General features: G+C 40.7%; 2 protein-coding genes across 2 annotated transcripts in view; one reads left to right on the forward strand and one right to left on the reverse strand.

The window, feature by feature from the left end:
- The window catches only part of ARL1 (ADP ribosylation factor like GTPase 1), an 11,952-nt gene extending 4,491 nt beyond the window's left edge, over nt 1–7,461 (forward strand). Inside the window, exons 4-6 of the mRNA XM_006084087.3 lie at nt 1,410–1,521; nt 4,141–4,319; nt 5,259–7,461. Coding sequence (XP_006084149.1) covers nt 1,410–1,521; nt 4,141–4,319; nt 5,259–5,289 — 322 coding nt within the window. The 3' untranslated portion in view covers nt 5,290–7,461. The remainder of the gene's footprint in view (nt 1–1,409; nt 1,522–4,140; nt 4,320–5,258) is intronic.
- Nucleotides 7,462–12,007: 4,546 nt separating this feature from the next.
- UTP20 (UTP20, small subunit processome component) overlaps nt 12,008–19,992 on the reverse strand; it is an 85,508-nt gene continuing 77,523 nt past the window's right edge. Inside the window, exons 53-62 of the mRNA XM_006084088.3 lie at nt 19,818–19,887; nt 19,505–19,687; nt 18,438–18,569; nt 17,861–17,993; nt 16,213–16,400; nt 15,489–15,560; nt 14,260–14,556; nt 13,929–14,055; nt 12,603–12,748; nt 12,008–12,325 (exon numbers count right to left, since the gene is read on the reverse strand). Of these exons, the coding sequence (XP_006084150.1) occupies nt 12,170–12,325; nt 12,603–12,748; nt 13,929–14,055; nt 14,260–14,556; nt 15,489–15,560; nt 16,213–16,400; nt 17,861–17,993; nt 18,438–18,569; nt 19,505–19,687; nt 19,818–19,887 (1,504 nt within the window). The 3' untranslated portion in view covers nt 12,008–12,169. The remainder of the gene's footprint in view (nt 12,326–12,602; nt 12,749–13,928; nt 14,056–14,259; nt 14,557–15,488; nt 15,561–16,212; nt 16,401–17,860; nt 17,994–18,437; nt 18,570–19,504; nt 19,688–19,817; nt 19,888–19,992) is intronic.

Genomic DNA, 19,992 nt, shown 5'->3' on the forward strand with positions numbered 1-19,992 from the left:
CATGCACCAGACTTCTAGTTGGCTAATAAGATTATATAGTTTTCAAGTGTACATTTCTATGATACATGATCTGTATATTGCACTCTGTGTCCAAGTCAGATCATCGTCCATCACTATGTATTTGGCCCCCTTTATCCTTTAACCAGTTAACTGCCATGTGTCCAAAACGGAAACCATCCCCACACGCCATGATATTTTGAATTTAATTTAAAAAATCAGTTTGCAATGAATATTATGAAAATAAATATATTACAATTCGGATGTTCTTGAATATTTTCAGTTGAAAATTTTCAAAAAAAAAAGATTTTAAACTTGGTCTATAGACTCTTATGGCAGGCAAAAGGTTAATTTCCCCACCCCCATTCCCATCCCCCTCTGGTAACCAGTATACTGTTTTGTCTGTGAGTTGCAGTTTTATATCCCACACATGAGTGAAATCATGCAGTTTTTAGCTTTTCCTGACTGACTTATTTTGCTTAGCATAATATTCTCAAGGTCCATCCATGTTGTTGCAAATGGCAGTATTTCATCTTTTCTGATGGCTGAGTAGCAACTAGTTTAAAATGTGGTAAACCTGCCTGTTCTCTCAATTGAATTAAAATCTAAGGACCAGTTCTTCAGATATCACTTAAATGAAAAAAGTTTTCATGAGACTCAAGATTTAATGTTTTTTTACTAAAAGGGTCTTCCATTTAGTTCTTGCCAGCCCCTTCCTCTGTGGGACAGACTATTTTAGATTTCATAAAAATACCTTTCAGGCCCACTCCTTGGGCTAATGGAACATAGATGCTTTGGGGGACTCAGGTCTCCTGCCCAGCATTTGTGCTTTGACGTGGCAACTGTAAATGTGTGGTGACTGTCAGTGGTTGCTCACTGTGGTTCCATCTTAAAAGATCAGTAGTGCATTCCCCAAATGTCCTGCTTCCTTTTAACGTGTTTTATTTCTTGAATCACTTTTGATTCTGTTTCTAACTTTATCCATTTGACTCCTTTGTGTCTTTAGTGATCAATTTAATGCCTGTTATATAAAGTTATTAAAAAAAATTTTTAGGAACCCATTCCTCTTAATTCCTAGTTAAAGATTTGTAAGATATAACGATCAGGTCCGTGTACAACATTTTTGTCAGTACGTTTAGTGATGCTATAGGTAATAAATAGATTTTTCTCAGCCTAAAGTTTCAACTCCTGTGAGTTAATGTTTATTAACATTCTTTCCACCTTTACGTCTGAGGGATATGATAGATATCAGTTGGAAACACTACATCATTATGGTAGTGATTCTAACATGGGTGGGACCAAATTGGCAGGTAACTACCACCTGCCTTGCCAAGTCCTAGCATATAAATTAACATATCAGTTTAACCTTTTTTCAAATAATGATATATGCTCCCTTTCTAAATTTTCTTTAGGCCATACTGGAGATGTTATTATTCAAACACAGATGCCGTCATTTATGTAGTAGACAGTTGTGACCGAGATCGAATTGGCATTTCCAAATCAGAGTTAGTTGCCATGTTGGAGGTAAGAAAATCTTACTAAAATGTGGGGAAACATCTACATTTGCTTGCTGTTTCCATTATTTATTATTACATGCAGGAATAATTAAAAGGAGAGCAGAGATTTCCCCTACCCTCCATGCCTTTATTATAATTTTCTTTTATGCATATTAGTTCCTACTCCAGAAATATTGTTGGGTAGATTGTTGTAGAGAAAAAACAAAACTCCAGCCTTGTAATTTTCTTTGAATGATAATTCTTGATTTCATTTATTATGTGATATAAAGCAGGTAAAATATGAGTCAGGACTATTGCATCAAAACTTATTGATAAAATTGTTTTACCTTTTTCATACACAAAAATAGATTCTAAATGGAGTAAAGAATTAAATATAGAAAATAGGTATTTTCTACTTTGTAATTCAGCTTATTTAGTAAATAAATGTATACATTTAAAATCACATTTACACATAGTTTTATACCTGCTTTAAAAATGAACTAAACATTAAATTGTGGATGATTTTAATTATAAGAATATATAAGAGGTATGTTTAAAATTTCTGGATAGAAAAAGTTTTTCTAAGTCAAAGGATTGGAAGGAATTATAAAAGAAAAGATAGATTTAATTCTATTAATACATACTAAAAATCCCCCCAAAGCTCAGATGCCAGACAATATAAATTAAAGTAAAACGGAACCAGGGACACTGTTTTACAATCAATGACTAAGGATTAGTGTATTTATTTATTTATTTAAATATATTTTTATTGATTTTAGAGAGGAAGGGAGAGGGAGAGATTGAAATATCAATGATGAGAGAGAATCATTGACCAGCTGCCTCCTGCATGCCCCCTACTGGGGATTGAGCCTGAAACCTGGGCATGTGCCCCATATTGGAATTGAACCCCGGGACCCTTCAGTCCACAGGCCGACACTCTATCCACTGAGCCAAACCAACCAGGGCAAGGATTAGTGTTTTTAATAATACCAGTATCTGCCACTCATCATATAAGTGAGCAGAAGGCATAAACTACAGTTCACAAGAGAAAAATATATTGCTAATAATACATTTTTAATACCCTAATCTATAATAATAAAAAGGTAATATGCTAATTAGACCGAACGTCTTTCCAGGCGTCATTCCGGACCTCCTTCCAGATGAAGCTGGGGCCGGAGGGTCCAGGGTGCCTGGTGGTGGCGGCTGGAGTGAAGCAGCCCGGGTCCTGGGTACCTGGCGGCGGCAGCCAGAGGGAAACAGCCCGGGTCCCGGGTGCCTGCTGGCAGTGGCCAGATTGAAGCCCAGGTCCTGGGTGCCGGAGGGAAGCCGGTGCCAGCAGTGGGGAGAAGGAAGGCCTACTCTTGCACGAATTTTCATGCATCAGGCCTCTAGTAATCATATAATAAAATGCTATGTCTGGAAAAGTATATAATTTTTCTAGTTCTACCAAGGCTGCATTGAAAATAGGCACTGTCATATACACTGAGTGGCCAGATGATTATGACCACTTGATGTTTGTAGGCAAATTAGCTATAATTTCGCACTGAAGCTGCTAGAGAGCCAGATCATTACAAACGTCTGAATAGCACAACATACCTAAGTATCATTGCTGATCAAGTTCATCCTATCATGTTGATGGCGTATCCCAGTGGAGATGGCTTTTTCCAACAAGACAATGCGCCATGCCACGGTGCTCGTATTGTGCAGGAGTGCTTTCAAGAACATGAGGGAGACTTTACCTTGCTTAGGTGGCCCCCACAATCACCAGATCTCAATCTAATTGAGCATTTGTGGGACGAAGTTAAAAGAGCCATCAGGCAGCTGGTTCCACAACCATCAAATCTCACAGAACTGGACAGTGCTATTCATTAGGCATGGTGTCAGATTCCTTGCATCACCTTTCAACATCTCGTGGAGTTAATGCCGCAGTATTGAAGGCGAAAGGTGGCCCAACAAAGTATTGATGGGGTGGTCATAATAATCTGGCAGGTCATAATAATATGGCCACTCAGTGTATACTGTTGGGGGGATTGAAATTGTTACAACTTTTTGGAAGGCAGTTTATTAATATATGTAACAAGAACCAGAAAAAGTTTTCATATTTTGATTTCACTTTTAAAGGATTATATTAAGGAAATAGAGATTTATACAAAGATTTCTATATAATGACTGTGTTACCTGGGTTTTTCTAATAGGTAAGTAAAAAGAATCTAAAGAGAGTTTAGTACTGGAAAAGTCATATAGTTTATGTTGCATGTAATAGTGTAGAGTATATTTAACCTTTTTTTGTGTGTGAGAAAATTTTGATTGTTTGGAAATCATGATTTAATGTTTAGTTTTAAAGCAGGGCATGTAACTGTAAATGCAATTTTAAATATAGAAATTTATTTACTAAATAAACCATAAATATCTGAGTTACAAAGCTGTAGAAAATACTTAAAATGTTAACAGTGACCATGTTTTTGAGATAGGATTGGGGTAAAGCTTCTTTTCCTTGTACTTCTCTATAATTTCAAATAATTTATAATGAACATTGTGTCTTAATAATTAGGAAATGTACTTTTAAAATATTGTATTTGGGGCATGTCTTCCTAAACTCAAGGGAGCACATTGATTAAAGGAAATTAAATATCTTCTGTTTATTTAGGAAGAAGAGCTGAGAAAAGCCATTTTGGTGGTATTTGCAAATAAGCAGGACATGGAACAGGCTATGACTCCCTCAGAGATGGCAAATTCACTTGGGTTACCTGCCTTGAAGGACCGAAAATGGCAAATATTCAAAACTTCAGCAACCAAAGGCACTGGCCTTGATGAGGCAATGGAATGGTAAGCATAATGTTTCTAGAAGCCATCTGTTCGTGTGTGTGCGTGTATGCAGCTGTGTACACATGTAATTTCCCTTATGTCTTAAGGATGAAATTCATATTACTTAGTGTCTTGTATTAAGTTCCTCCAGCCTTATCTTCCACTTGCCTTAATGTGCCTTAGCTTTTATTTCAACCATACCTATCTGATTACAGTTAGAAAACCAGCTTTCTCCCATTTTTCTTTCTTTTTCTGCATCATTTTATCCTCTAATTTCTTACCTTGGTTAAGGCTTTCCTCTTTTCAAGAGTCTTTCCTGACATATCTCCATGCCCACTGCCTTACCACACACATACACCAATGTCCTTGTCACAGATCAGTGATACAATACTTGTTACACCGTCTCATAATTGATTTGTACATCTCCTTATTAGATTATTAGCTCCTTGAGGACTGAGACTAGTTACCACCTCTGAATTATCCACATCTAGCCCTGCTGTAGAAGTAGCAGCCTGGAAAGTAGGTTTTTTGATTATTCTTTTAAAAGAATATGACAAATGAAAGCTTAAAAACCTTCGAAATCGAGTCTATAACTTCATTTTTCTAATATAACTATCTTAACCTTTATCATTTAAAGTGCTTTGGAGCACTAGCTGGTTTGCCTCAATGGATAGAGCGTCGGCCTGCGGACTGAAGGATCCCCAGTTCGATTCTAGTCAAGGGCACATGCCTGGGTTGTGGGCTCGATCTCCAGTAGGGGCGTGCAGGAGGCAGCCAATCAGTGATTCTCTCTCATCATTGATGTTTCTATCTTTCCCTCTCCCTTCCTCTCTGAAATAAATAAAAATATATTTTAAAGTGCTTTGGAATCCATCTCCAGTATAAAGTTTATAAATGATCATACTCTATACCTGAAAGTTTGAAGTTAAATTTATGAAACTATTCATTTTCTCTTTACAGGTTAGTTGAAGCATTAAAGAGCAGGCAGTAATCCAATCACTTCTCCTGAAATGAAGACCACATCCCATGTCCCTTTGGAAATAGTTAAGTGTGCTTCACACTACTAAATGTTAAAGCTGTGTATGATTGTTGGCATATACTGAACTGACTACACATTTGTAATAAATATAAAAAATAAGTATTTGGTTGGAAGGATAGCTCATCTTGAATGAACCAACTGACTGGTCTGTATGATGTAAAATATTCCTTCCTTGCTTTCTTGTATTATTAAGGTATATATTCTATTTGTGTGGAATTCTTATTCAAATACAGTCCTATTAAAAAATGCACTCTTATCAAGGGGGAAAAACCCTATTTTTGAATAAGTGGTTGCAGATTGTTTATATAAACACTAATAAATACCTTAGCTCAGATTTTTCCCCTCTAAAATGAATTAAACTTTTCCAAAAAGTAAACTCAATAGGGTAGTCTAGGAACACAGTGTGAGTAATAGTTTCATTTGCTCAGTAACCACTTTATTTAAACTGTTTCATTTAAAAGTTTTTGGTTATAGGCAAGAAGTTGAAATAATTATTTTGATAGTTAACGTCACTGATGTATCTGTAATTGTTATTTTATAGTGCTTTATAGTTGAAAAAAAATTCAATGTATATTGATACCTGGTCAATTTTTACAAGAACCCTGTGATGTAGATAGGACAGATTGTAATGTAATGTTTTCGTTTTATGGACATGTTGAGTCTTGGGTTGATAGCTTGGCTTGCCCAACTGCTAGTAAGCTGGGAGCCAGGCTCAAAGTGAGACTTCAGGGTCAGAAGCTTGTCCCATGAACTACACCATATGTAAGTTCAAATGATATAACTCCCTACATAAAATTATGCTAACTGAAGTAGACTACATTCAAAATAATGCCTGTAAATTTATCTGTCCATACTAGTAGAGGTAGTAAAAACAGTCCTAAATGGTTATATTTGATGAATTCACAACACATTAAAAATAGTCACATTGAAGGAAATAAAGATATATTTTAAGAAGCATTGTAAAAGATGTTTTTACTGTCTTTCATTCCTTTTATCTACTTGTAATTGGACATATAAATTTGATTGGTGAAGTCAAAATCTTATTGTTTCTACAGGGAGAAATTGAGCATTCTTGGTTTTAGAAATTAGGTTTACTCGTAGGTTATCAGTTATGGTCAAAGGAACTTTTCAAACTGCCCATTCTACCACAGAATTGGCTCCAGTGTAACAGAAGTAAATATAGTCCTCAGTAATTACTAAAATTGGGGAGAAATTTTTTCACTTTGTAAGTTGGATAACCGCATTTAAGATAGTAGATGCTGGTAAAGTGAGCTTAATACTATTGTGCTCCTCACCTTTCAGAAACACTAGGGATTCACTTCCTGTCCCTGACACTGTCCTACCAGATGTTGGCCTCTGGCCTTGCCCTCACACTTTTGGTCATTCTCTCTACTCCAATGAATGTGACTTTTTTTTTTTGCCTGTGGGATTTACTCTTCTTATTTTCCAGCACCCATTCCTAATTTGTTTGGTCTCAGTGTCAAGTGGAGAAGTTCAGGATCACTGTGAAAATAGAAGTATGGGGAAGTGAGGCCATGACGGGCAGGTGCTGTCCAGTCTTGAATTCTGAGGAGGGCCCAGGAAGCTATAGCCAAGTTCAGAACTTAGATGATCCTGATCCCTCTGGTTTATTGCAAAGAATAAGATGGGATAAAAGAGCATACATTTATTTTAATATGGTATGAATTATAAAGCCCTTGTCTTGCAGGAAACAACTGTACAGGTATGTTACATGAGTTGAATGTTGGTATTTATAAAAATCTAAAAAACAAAACAAAACAAAAAAACAACCCATGAGTTCTAGGCACATGTGGCCATTCCTTCAATTTTTTCTAAGAAACAAGAGACTTGAACAAATAATATCAAAGGTATGTTTTAGTTTTAACATTGTTTTATAACTGGTTGTAGGTATGCTATGATGTGATTACACTGAAAATTAAATTGAGAGTGGTGGGATTCTGTTAGCAGGATACTTGAGATGCACTTTAAATTGTGGAAACGTAAGCTCCTTGAGGGCAGGGACCTTACTTTACTTACTGTTAGTATCCTTTGCATCTAGTGTGGTGCACCTGGCACATAGTAGGCACTCAATAAATACTAATTAAAACAAAGCTGTGCTAAATATCCCTGAGGTATTTGTTTTTTTATTTTGTCTTAGTGTTAACTTTCAATATTTAAAAATTTAATAAAGCAATACATGCATTTTAAATCACTTAAAATTAATGGAAATTGGCCTTCCAACTTCCCCCACATTTTTTCTTTTGGTGCATTACAAACTCCTTGGAAGTGTAAGAACTCTTGTTTGAGACACAATCTACATCAAAACATAGGTGCTGAAGTTATGAATGTTTGAACATTTGATTCAGATACATATGCTATACTACTCTAACTCCATCATTATCCTATACTAGAGGCCTGGTGCACGAATTCGTGCACGGGTGGGGTCCCTCGGGTGCCTGCGGGGATCGGGCCGAAACCTGCAGTCCAGTGCCACCTGCTGCTCACGCTTATCCCAGCCCCGCTGCACCTGCTGCGGGCTCGCACCCTGTCAGTCCCGATCCGGAGAGCCCTGCGTCTGGCGCCCTTCCTGTGGTGGGGGGTGGGAGGGCCAGGACATAATCGGCCTTCTGGGTGGGTGGTGGGACACCCTTGCCAGCCCGGGATCCAGATCCATCCTGCTGATCTCTGTGCTCGTTGGGAGCCATCTGGCGGCCACTTTTTTATCATTTCTTTGTGGAGCATCTAGGGAGGGGAAGCGGCCACAGTGCCCAAGGCCAACTTCCAGGAGGCCCATGGCGCCAGTCCATTGGTGCCTGGCTCTTTCTCAGGAGATTGGAACTACAGGACTACTGAGGGAGTGAGTGGCTGCCGCTGGGCTGGTGGGCCACTGGGATGGGTCGGTCAGCTGAGCGGCGCTCCTGTGGGAGCACACTGACCACCAGGGGACAGCTCCTGTGTTGTGCGTCTGCCCCCTGCTGGTCAGTGCGCATCATAGTGACCGGTCATTCAGTCACTTAGGCTTTTATATATAGACTAGTAGCCCGGTGCATGAAATTCGTGCACTGGGGTGGGGGGAGGGCTCAGTCTGGCCTTCACCCTCTCCAATCTGAGACCCCTCAGGGAATGTCCAACTACCTGTTTGTGCCCACACTTTTAACAGATAACAGCTCCATTGTTGTTTCTTTCTTATGCTTAAAACCATTGGAATTAGTAGGTATTCAAAGTGTGTATACATTTTGGGGGGACACCCTGTATATCTCTAGTCAGCGGTGAAAGAAACCAACAGCAGATTTGGAACCCCCAGACAGGGAACCTCGCTCACTCCCCACATGTCTCCCCACTTCACTTTCCACCTTCGTGGGCAGCAGGAGAATCAACATTTTCTCTCATTAATTCGGAAAAGCACGTCCTGTCACCCGCTACCTGGCAGGAGTGAGCTAGGCCCCAAGCAAGCGAGGCTCAGTCAGGGCAGCCTTCACTCATGGGTGCTGGCACCCAAAGTGCACATTCCTCTACAGTCGCCCCGACTATCCCACTGTTTCACTGAGGACGGAATTCCTCTCTGCCTCTGGGTTCTTGATCTTGAACGCTGACCGAAGGCACCTCAGCGAGGGCCGCCCGCGCCCACCAGGTGTGTCTATCTGCACCTGCTCCTGCCTCAGCACCTGCATTAACCCCCCAGAGGTGATCTCATAGCTGCACTGGCCTCCATGGGAACAGGGCATCACCACTCCGCCCTCTCACTGTCATTTCACAGGCGCCCACCCTCAGCACCCAGAACACCCACTCTCCAAAGGACGTGAGCGCATCAGAGGGGATGTGTGCACATCCTGTGAGGGTGTTAGGCATGCTGGGTTGATGGAAGTGCGGTGGAGAGGTAGGGGGAACTTGTGCACGGCTTGGTTTGCAACTGTTGCAGGCGTGGGAGGGTGACAGTGTGCTGGGGGATGTTTGCACGCCAGGGGGGGATGTGCACACCAGAGGCCTCTGACTTAGCAGATCCGCAAACCCCCATGGTGTGGCCAGGAGGATGTCAGTCTGGCCCGCCACGGTGGCTGTCCCTGCGATCCTGCACCTTCTGGGCCAGGAGGCGGATCTTGCGCAGCCACTCCTGGGCGCTGATGGCCTGCAGGAGCTACTTCAGCTCAGCCTGCAGGCTCCGCTTGGCACGCTCACAGCTGTCACCACCGCCATGTGGGGAGTATAGGCTGCCCTCTGCCGGCCTGCCTCCCCTGTCCAGAGGCTCTCTGTGCTGCTCACCTGCCCAGAGTGACTGGGGCTGGGCGGAAGCTAGGCGTCCTGCCCTGCCCAACCCCGGCCGATCCGCCCCTGTGCGAGCTGCCGCCCCGCCGGGAAGGCTCAGGGATCCGGGTCCCGGGACTGCGGACAGCCTCAAGCACTGCCCCCCGCCTGGCAGGGTCACAAATCTGGGTCCCGGGACCACGGAAAGTGTCAAGCGCTGCCCCCCACCCGACAGGTCACGGATCCGGGTCCCAGGATCACGGACAGCCTCAAGCGCTGCCGCCCCGCCCGCCAGGACATGGATCTGGGTCCCAGACCGCCGACAGCCTCAAGCACTGCCGCCCGCCTTCAGTATGCAAATTAGCCGCCATCTTGTTGCTTCAGGGTGGTGGTCCCTACTGGGGTGCCTGGCCAGTCTGGGTGAGGGGATGATGGCTGTTTGTAGCTGGTCACACCCCCTTCAGGGTGGGGGTCCCCACTGGGGTGCCTGGCCAGTCTGGATGAGGGGATGATGGCTGTTTGTAGCTGGTCACACACCCTTCAGGGAGGGGGTCCCCACTGGGGTGCCTGGCCAGTCTGGGTGAGGGGCTGAGGGCCGTTTTCAGGCTGGTGGGCACCTGAAGCTCCCAACCTCTCCTTTACTGGGTTTGTTTGGGTTCTATAATTGAAACACTGTTTCACCTCCAGCTCTGAGGCTCAGCTCTGAGACCTCGGCTGCAGCTCTGAGACCTCGGCTGCTGAAAGTAGGTACTGGGTTTGTTTGGGTTCTATAATTGAAACACGTTGCAGTCCTGCTGGCTGAAGCCCTGCTGGCTGAAAGCAGGTTTCTGGAGTTTGTTTAGCTTCTATACTTGCAACATTGTTTCTTAGAGTGCAAGCTCAGAGGCCGGCAGCGGCAGGTGGGGAACCTTGGCTTCCTCCATCACTGGAGCAAGCAAGCCTCCTGTTCACTTCAGTGCCTGGCTGCCGGCCACCATCTTGGTTGGCAGTTAATTTGCATAAAGATATGCTGATTAGCCAATGGGAAGGGTGTTGGGGTTATGGTCAATTTGCATGTTTCTCTTTTATTAGATAGGATAATAAAAGGCTAATATTCTTGCCAACATTGACATTGTCAGCTTTATCAATCTGAAGGTTTCTAAATGGAATTTCCATTTTCCTAATTATTAATGAGGTTGAACACAGGAGTGATTAAAAACATTGAACTAGACATAGCTGATGCAGGAGGACCCCCTACCAGTCTAGATAGTAATTTCTGGTGTGGGGGGGTCTCAAGGTAGTGACTGTTTACCAACCAGTACATAAGTACTTTAGTATTTAATCATATAACAAATGGCTAATTGTTAATGTTTAAGGACCATTTATATTTCTTCTGTGCAATGCCACTTTTTTACTGTTGATTCACAGGGATTCATTATAACCCTTTATCAGTACATACCACATCCCAGTCTTTTTCTAAGTAGAAGTCTTAATTATAATGAAGTAGACTTTACCACATGTTCCTCCTATAGATAGCACTGTGTCTCACTTTTGATAACTCACAGGAGAAGCCCCATACCTTGTTCTCTTTTAAGAGCATCATGGCTCAGCTTATCTTCTGTATAAATTTTAGAATCATCCCTAGCCGGTTTGGCATAGTGGATAGAGCTTTGGCCCGTGGGCTGAAAGGTCCCGGGTTTGATTCCAGTCAAGGGCACATACCTTGGTTTCAGGTTTCCCGGCCCTGGTCAGGGTGCATGTGGGAGGCAACCAGTCAATGTGTCTCTCTGTCTCTCCCTCTCCCTTCTACTCTCTCTAAAAAAAAAAAAAAAGGAAAAATATCCTTGGGTGAGGATTAACAAAAAATTTTTTAGAATCAGCTGGTTAAGGTAATATGAAATAAAATATAAAGAACTGGGGATTTTGCTCAGATATGCATTTAATCAATGGGATCCAGTTTGGGGAATAACTAGCCTCTTATGATACTGAATCTTCTTATCTATGAATATGGTTATATTTCCCTATTTGTGCAGATTTTTCCTAATGCCTTTTGACGAAGTATTAGTTTCCTACAGAAGGGTATTATAAATCGTATTTGATTTACCCCTAACTTCTATATTTTGACTTGCTGTTTTATTTTATTTTTTTTTAAATTTATTTCTTTATTGATTTCAGAGAGGAAGGAAGAGGGAGAGAGAGATAGAAATATCAATGATGAGAGAGAATCATTGATCGGCTGCCTCCTGCACACCCCCCACTAAGGATCGAGCCCGCAACCCAGGCATGTGCCCTTGGCTGGAATCAAACCTGGGACCCTCTAGTCCACAGGCCGACGCTCTATCCACTGCACCAAACTGGCCAGGGCTGTCTTGCTGTTTTAAAGTATATCTTAAAACTTTTTAAAACTCCGTTGTTAGTATTGCATGCTTTTTAGACAGTGAAGATACAGTAGTATTATAAATGTTTTAATTAAAAAAATATGAGCATGATTATATTAAACTATAATATACAATCTCTGCCAAAGTTTAGCTTAAATAATAAAACATGCTGTGACTTCTGACTAGCAGATACACTGGAAAGTTCATGAGACACTGTCAGCACAGGGGGCACATTATTCCACCATCGCTAAATCTTTCAGGCTGTGGCTCTTCTGTCTCTTGGCCTTATAGCCAGGACGCAAGAACTCTATCTTTCTTTTCTTTGCTTCACTTTTACTTTTGTGTTTCTTCAGCTTCTTCTTGGCGGCAATATCAGGATTGGTTACAAACTTGAAAAAAGAATAGAAATGTTCTATTACTTTTAAAGTAAATGTTAAACTAATAAAAATCAAATGCACACATGGACCATTTCATTCACCTTCAAGCATCACAAATGTTTACACGCCCACTAAAGAAAAGCCCCAGCTATAATGTCCGCACTTCTCAAACACAGCCAGTTCCTCTTCCTCCCTGGGTCAGTGCGACACGTGTGCACACACACCCGTTTAAAAATAGTCACTAAGCATGATGAACATGCCGTGTTGTATTTTCAAACAGCAAACTTACCTCCAAAGCCTTCCTCTTTTTCCGGAGTGCCCTTTTCTCATGAGCCTGTTTCTGTACAGAGGCGAAGGCTAATGAGAAGCTCTCCAGCCCAACCAGCTTTTTGAGTAATTCTATGATTTCCTGGGATAGATTCTTCAGCAAAGGATCTGTTCACACACAGAATAATAACCACAGACAGTTACCCAGGAAAGGATACATCTGAATATCTACAAAATCAGTAACGTGAAATACAAACTCCTACGGCATTATCACTTTTATTACTTGAACATTAAATGCTAATCTGAAACTAACCCCTACATTTCTGAGATGAGAAAATCAGCAAAAGTGTTGGACACAGCTCCCAGCCACCATCTCATCCAGGATTCAACAAGAGACCGGAGACCATGAAGCCCACTTCCTAGCAGAATCCTGGCTCAGAAGACATTGAGGACTGGACAGCACTGTTCTGGGCTACATTGGATTAACCTGCTTAGCTCTGCAGATGTGGGGGAAGGTAAGTGTGTTTCTCCAGGCCCTCGCTAATTCACAGGTCACAGAGATTTACCTCGGGCCATAACTCTGGGTGTGTGGATTAAAGACTCCTTTGTGAAGCTGATGAAAAGCTTCCCTGCCTCCTCTCTCCGAAATGCAAAGAACCCAGATTTCTGCATCAATTTCAGGAGAGTTCAGTGTGCCTGTTCACGTTTCCTGAAAATAGGTACTAGGCCTTTTCTCCACTGTTGAACCCCCAGTGCCTGTCAGATATGTTGGCTGATGAGAACCAAAGCAGACCTGACCTTCACCACTGCTTTGCCTCTTTAAGAGGAAGTAAACTCTCAAGGTTGTAGGACCACAGCAGGTCCTGCTTTTGACAGTTACTTCATTTGCTTTATTTTAAAACTTTTTATCATCTGCTTTACTTTCTCTTTCTAACCCCCAACTCCCTCTTTTCTTATTAGCAAAATAGACATTTTAGGATCAGTGAGGCTGACAGGAAAAAGTGAAATATTTAAACAACATTATTTCCTACTTCTGCCATATAATTCTTGAGAATTATATTTCATAGTTCATGATTGTTCATATAGCACTATGAGGTTTAGAACCACCCCAAATTACAGTTTTCTTTGAAAATTCATGCCTAGGAATAAAACATCTTTTAGGAAACGTTCACTCTTAGACACAAGAAAGCAAAACGAAGGTAGTCAAATGTAACACAAGCATGCCTTATTTGTTTGCTATTAATTATCTTGTTTTCTTAACATAAACTGAAAGGGAGGGAGGGCAAGAAAGAAGAAGGAAGCATTCAGGAGGGAGGTGCAAAGAACTCAGAAGAGGGGCCGCAGTTACCCTGGTCCGAATAGGTGCTGTTCAGTTCTCGGAACAAAGGAGCTATGATCTCTGGGAGATACGGCTTCACCTTGTCTACTCCAAGATCCATCGCCACAGCTCCGAGAAACTTATATATGCATGTTCTCTGAAAATATACATTAAAAGTGTTTCTCTTATACTTGCAGCCATACAAATAATATAGAAAACAAGGTCCATTTGGGGGCAGATATTATTGCTTCAGTTTTGGGTGCAAAAGTTCCTAGAAACTTGGGAGGATCACTAACACCACTAAAATATTTTTAAAAAAACAACCCACACATACAAAAGCCACTCTGTACATATCTCACACCTTTAAGGGGTTTCTAGGTGAGTAAGAAGCTTCCAGTTTTGCAATCCGAGACAACTTCTGGATCAGCCACAGCAGCGTGGCTGGCTTGCTGTGCTCTTTCTTCCCCTCTTCATTCTCTTCTTGGTCAGATTCCGCCTTCCCATCTGCATGGGCCTCATGTTCCACTGCCTCTTTGGCCACACCACCTGCTACAGCTTCTTGTTCTTCCATACCTTCTTTCATCTGACCTTGCTTATCGCCAGAATCAGGTTCCAGTAAATATAAGACTTTAGCTACGAACAACAAATTCTTAACAACCTAAAAAACAAAACGAAAGTGTTGGTATGCCAGCTGAGATCACACTTTAGATACAGCGTTCACCTAGTTTCCAGTTTCCTAACTTGTATTGCTCTGTCTGGTCCATAATAGCTCACAAGAGACATGCCAGTGCCTTGCTCCTGTCCATATGCCACATTGTGTTCCCTCACCACTACCAGTCCAACTGCACTATCAAGAGAGAGAAGGGAGCAGCAGACCAACTATTCAAAAGCAATTTACATTTACTGCATATTTATAAATGCCTTCTCTATAATTTTACATGTGGTTAAACTTTATAATATGGAAATATATAAAGCTTTTGTGACAGAATTACTTGTCTTCTGTTAAGACAATTCTCAGACCACCCGGTAGCAAAAACATTACTTTCTCTTCAAATACTAAGAAAAAGAATTCAATATTATATAATTAGTCACAATGTGGTGTAGATAAGACTAAAGATGAAAATATTTAATAGACAGCCTCCCACTGTACTGTCTGTCAGGAATTTTAAATGCAGCCAAGACTAATCCCCAATGGATCCCAGAGTCAATTAGATATATGGGCATAATTAAATATGTATTTGAGTATATGTTTATATTTCAGTTAATTTCCCAAGCATTAAACTAGGAAAAACAAAACAAAACCAAACACCAAATGTGAGCCTTTCCCTAGACCAGTGGTTCTCAACCTTCTGGCCCTTTAAATGTTGTGACCCAACCATAAAATTATTTTCATTGCTACTTCATAACTGTAATGTTGTTACTGTTATGAATTGTAATGTAAATATCTGATATGCAGGATAGTCTTAGGCAACCCCTGTGAAAGGGTCGTTCGACCGCCAAAGGGGTTTCGACCCACAGGTTGAGAACTGCTGCCCTAGACTAGGTAGAATAGGTCCCTTCTATTTAACCGGATAGCATTATGATACTTACCTGCTCTCCTTGAGACTGATCCAAGAATTTGGAATGTAACTGATGGCAAGAGGCTAGGGAGATACTTTTCATCTGTGAAAATAGACATTGGCAGATACAATACAAGGTATTTCTTAGTGGATTTGGAGAGGGAAGGTTCACGACTAAAAATTGTATAACAGTTCCCTTCTACCTGCCACAAACATTTAAGCTCTGGGGAGATACAGATTGTGATTTCTGAGATTATTAGAAGGGAACTTTGCAACACTCCAATACTGTTTTCCCCTCTTCCCTTCTTACTCTTCTCATTCAATATATACATAGTTCCTACTATGAGCCAGGCATTGTGCTGCTCCCTAGGGAATCAGAGATGGAAATAATATGGTCCCTTCCTAACATTTTCATGAACCATGACCTCATTAATTATCAATAAGGTTATGAAGGAGGCAGGACAGACAGTACTAATCTTATTTTCCAATGTTGATAAGTTAGACATTAAGATATTGAATGGTCTAAATAAGCAAAGCAAAAATCTGACTAGATTGATAGTCTAAAAATTACCTTTGAAAAACCCTGGCCTTGAGGGTGACCCCTTTCTGGTTCCTAAGATTCCTATAGACTCACATACGCAACAAGTTGTTGGCTGGAAGAATTTCTCCCAAGGGCTAACCCCAGGATATCACATGAACCAGAATGAACACTGCACACGGGTCACGAGGGAAGAACCGTTTTAGAGAAACCTTACCTTTTGGTCAAGGTCACTTGTTAGGAACCTGACTGCTACAGGTTCTGAGAGCTTCCTTTTAGCTTTTTTGGCATTCCGTTTTCTAATAAGCTCCTCTGGTTGGCAAGAGGCAAAGAGCAATCCAAAAATCTGGGCTGCAGTGAGCCACACCCAGTTGTGTGGATGTCTCAGGTGAGCATGCACGTGGCCTAAGAGAACCAAAATACATTCTCAGATGTCAACAGATTTCTGGACTCTGGTGGTAAATAGGACTAACTTAGGCATTTCCTGAGTACCTATGATGTACCTGGACTTGGGAACTGAACATGAGGGAGCAATGAGGTGAGAGACACTGGGAACAACTAGCAAACCAGCTCCTAATGTGGTAAATGACATGGGAGAGGTAAGCCTAAAACAAACCAGCTCCATAAGAACTACTTTCAGATTGGAGGGAGATAAGGTGGCATTAACATTTACAATTTCTAAATTAAAATGAATGTGTGTGTATATACATACATACGTACGTACGTACGAACATGTGTTTCTCATAATGACTGAAATTGGTGGCTCCCAATAGCTGACTGGAAAGCTATCACTTACGATGCTTTCTAGGTGCCAGGCACAGGGCTTTTAGACCTCACACCAGTTCTGTGAGGTTGGAACTGTCATTTCCATCTGAGATTATAGATGAGGAAATGGATGTGTCAGAAGGGCCAAGTGATATGTTGAGCTGTAAGAGGCAGAACCAAGCCTGGGACTCAGAGCTCATACTCCTAAATAGGATTCGTTAAAGATCATACTCAAGCTCACGGCCACTCTCCATACAGTGCACTTGGAGAATACAGTGGAAAGCCTTGTGGTGCTGGGAAATAAGATTAAAATTCTGGTTGAATCATGTCATATCTGGGTTTTAGTCTCTGTCGCTGTATTTCATGAATATGGTTTTACTTTGGTTCTACATGATCCTTTCTAATAATCTGGCCATGTCTCAGGGGAGCCATATATTTCTCATAGGATCACAAGTTCTCTTGAAACAGGTGGGTACTTAAAGCATTCATTCCAATGTCTATTTCCTACTGACTGAACAAAATTGAATATGTTAAATTAAAAATTCTGGGATATTTTTCATTTAAAGAGTGACATATAACTTAAGTATCTCACAAAAATGACATGGTTTAGTAAAGTATGGCATATTTACATGATGGACTATTTATAGCTATTTAAAGGGATAGCTACTAGTATAAACAGACAGGATATAAAAGTTTATATGGAATTATGCAACCTCAAAAAACAAACAAACCCTGAAAAGACTGAAGGGAATATATACCAAGTTATCATCAAGTAGCAAGGAGGACTTTGAGGAATATTTTCCATTCTTATACTCTTCCATAATTAATATTCTTTCTTTTAGAAATGAAATGTATTATTTATAATTAATATGTATATACATGCATATATATATTTAACACCCCCCCTAATCCCAAAGAAACAGTTTCACTGTAATCAATGTGAAAAGGCCCTTTAAATCTTTTTTTTTTTTTTTATGAACTTTCCCCCTGACATTACACTTTCTGAAACATTCATATTCCGATTTCCCAAATTTCTTTTCAATAATTCTATCACAAACAATGTGCTTATTTTTAGATTTAAAGAAAAAGATAATACTTACTCCAGATTTTACCCAAAGTCTGAGAGGGCTTGGTGAACTGAATAATATTACATTCCTTGATGAGTTTACTTATCAGTGTGAGAAAAGTGAACAGAAGGCGATCTGCAGCTTTTTCTTTAGTCTCTTCCATGATCTAAAAACAGGATGGACGCAAATCAACTAAGACAACAATTGCAAAGCATGTGATGGACATTTTTATCCCAGCGTGCAAATGTACATCAGGATTTCTCAACCCCAACACTACTGACATTTGAACTGCACAATTCTTTGCTGTGGGAGGCTGCCCTGTGTACTATAAGATGTTTATCAGCATCCCTGGCTCCTAACCATTAGATGCCAGTAAGACATTGCTAAATGTCCTCTGGGAGCCAAAATCACCCTGCTTGAGAACCTCTGTCATATACTGTGGGAAGAAAACTTACTTTAGTCCACATTTAAAAAAGACCCAACTGCATTGAACTATTGCTTTTATTAATAAAAAAAGCATTTTGAACACATTATTTAATCTATTAGCTATATCACCTGAAGCAAAACTATAAAAATTAGCAAAACTCTCATTTCCTAGCAAATAACTTACATCTTCAAAGTTTCCAGGATCAATTTCCTTTTCAATCACAGGGAGAACAGTTCCAAGTCTTCTTTCAAAAGTGACTCCTTCACTTTCCGCAAACACTCCACAGACCAGGGCAGCTAGCTGTCTACTTAAGCTCTACCAAAGAGAAGCCACCAAAAGATAATGTTAGCACAACCTGGGAGGCTGTTTCCAAAACTATAAAATGAAAGTGGGCATGATTCTGTTCTTAACAGTTCCTTATGAAACCAGAAATCAATGGAAAATGGATCATTGGTGACAAGAATATGGAGAAATCTTCATATCCAAGAAAAACATTTTTAAAAAGTGATTCAGCCCAGCCGGGTACTGTAGCTCAGCGGCTGAGCGTTGACCCAAGAACCGAGAGGCCACCGGTTCAATTCCCGGTCAGGGCATATGCCCAGGTTGCGGGCTCGATCCCCAGCGGGGGGAGTGCAGGAGGCAGCCAATCAGTGATTCTCTCTCATCATTGATGTTTCTATCTCTCTCTCCCTCTCCCTTCCTCTCTGAAATCAATCAAAACATATTTTTAAAAAAAGTGATTCATCTTTATCCACTGAATAATAGATTTGTTCTCATTTTAAATGTTTAAAAAATCAAAAAGTTTCATACCATCCTGCCACGTCCCACTTTAATACTAAAACCAGTATTACGTTATGATGTGTTGTTTACATTCCACAAAAGATGGGCCAGTGTTAATAGTGGTAGAGTCAGCAAGTGGACACAATCACTGACAAAAATTACATTCCATCAACTGAATAAGCAAAATTGTAAACAAAAGTACTCATCAAGGGGGCTGGTTATGTGAATTAAGACACATTATTAGTAACTGGCTGACATTAACCATGTAGTGGGAATATGGATGATTCTTATGTTACATCTACAACTTATTACATCTTCTGAAATTTTACTATAAGAATACATTATTAACATAAATAGAAATAATAAAGCTATTGGGGAAAAATTAATTCAACAATGAATATATGTTATTTAAAGTACGAACACCAAAAGCTAAGAGTTTCCATTGGAATATGGTTCAAAGCAACCCTAACCTTCTTTGCTCCAAACCAGGTGGTAACCATATCGAAAAGGAAATCTTTTTTCTCAAGGTTGATTTTACTGAGTAAGGATTTGATCGAAATGGATGCCATCTTTTTACACAGGGCAGAGTCATCGTTCACCATCATTAGACAAAGAGGAATAAAGAACATCCCACAGTTCTCATGGAGCAGTCCCTAAAAGAAAACGGGCACATATGAGCACACCGAGACTGGAATCCCAAGATGCCCCACCAAGGGAGGACCATGGGCACCCAAGGGCTTGAGGGAAACACAGTTACCAGTTTGTCTTTGTGACAGAGGGTACCTGAGGGAACGTGTCAAAGAGATAAGCAATCATTTCCAAGGCGGACTCTCTGCCGGTCTCATGTTCATAACTAGGGCAAGAAGAGCAGAAGGACTCGTTAGTATCTTTTAAACTTATCAATTATTTTTAAGAATTTAAAATATTGTCTCAAGATGCCAGTCTATTTTTTAAAAAG

This window comes from Myotis lucifugus, unplaced genomic scaffold (genome assembly GCF_000147115.1).
Source record: "Myotis lucifugus unplaced genomic scaffold, Myoluc2.0 scaffold_10, whole genome shotgun sequence".
Classification (NCBI taxonomy): domain Eukaryota; kingdom Metazoa; phylum Chordata; class Mammalia; order Chiroptera; family Vespertilionidae; genus Myotis; species Myotis lucifugus.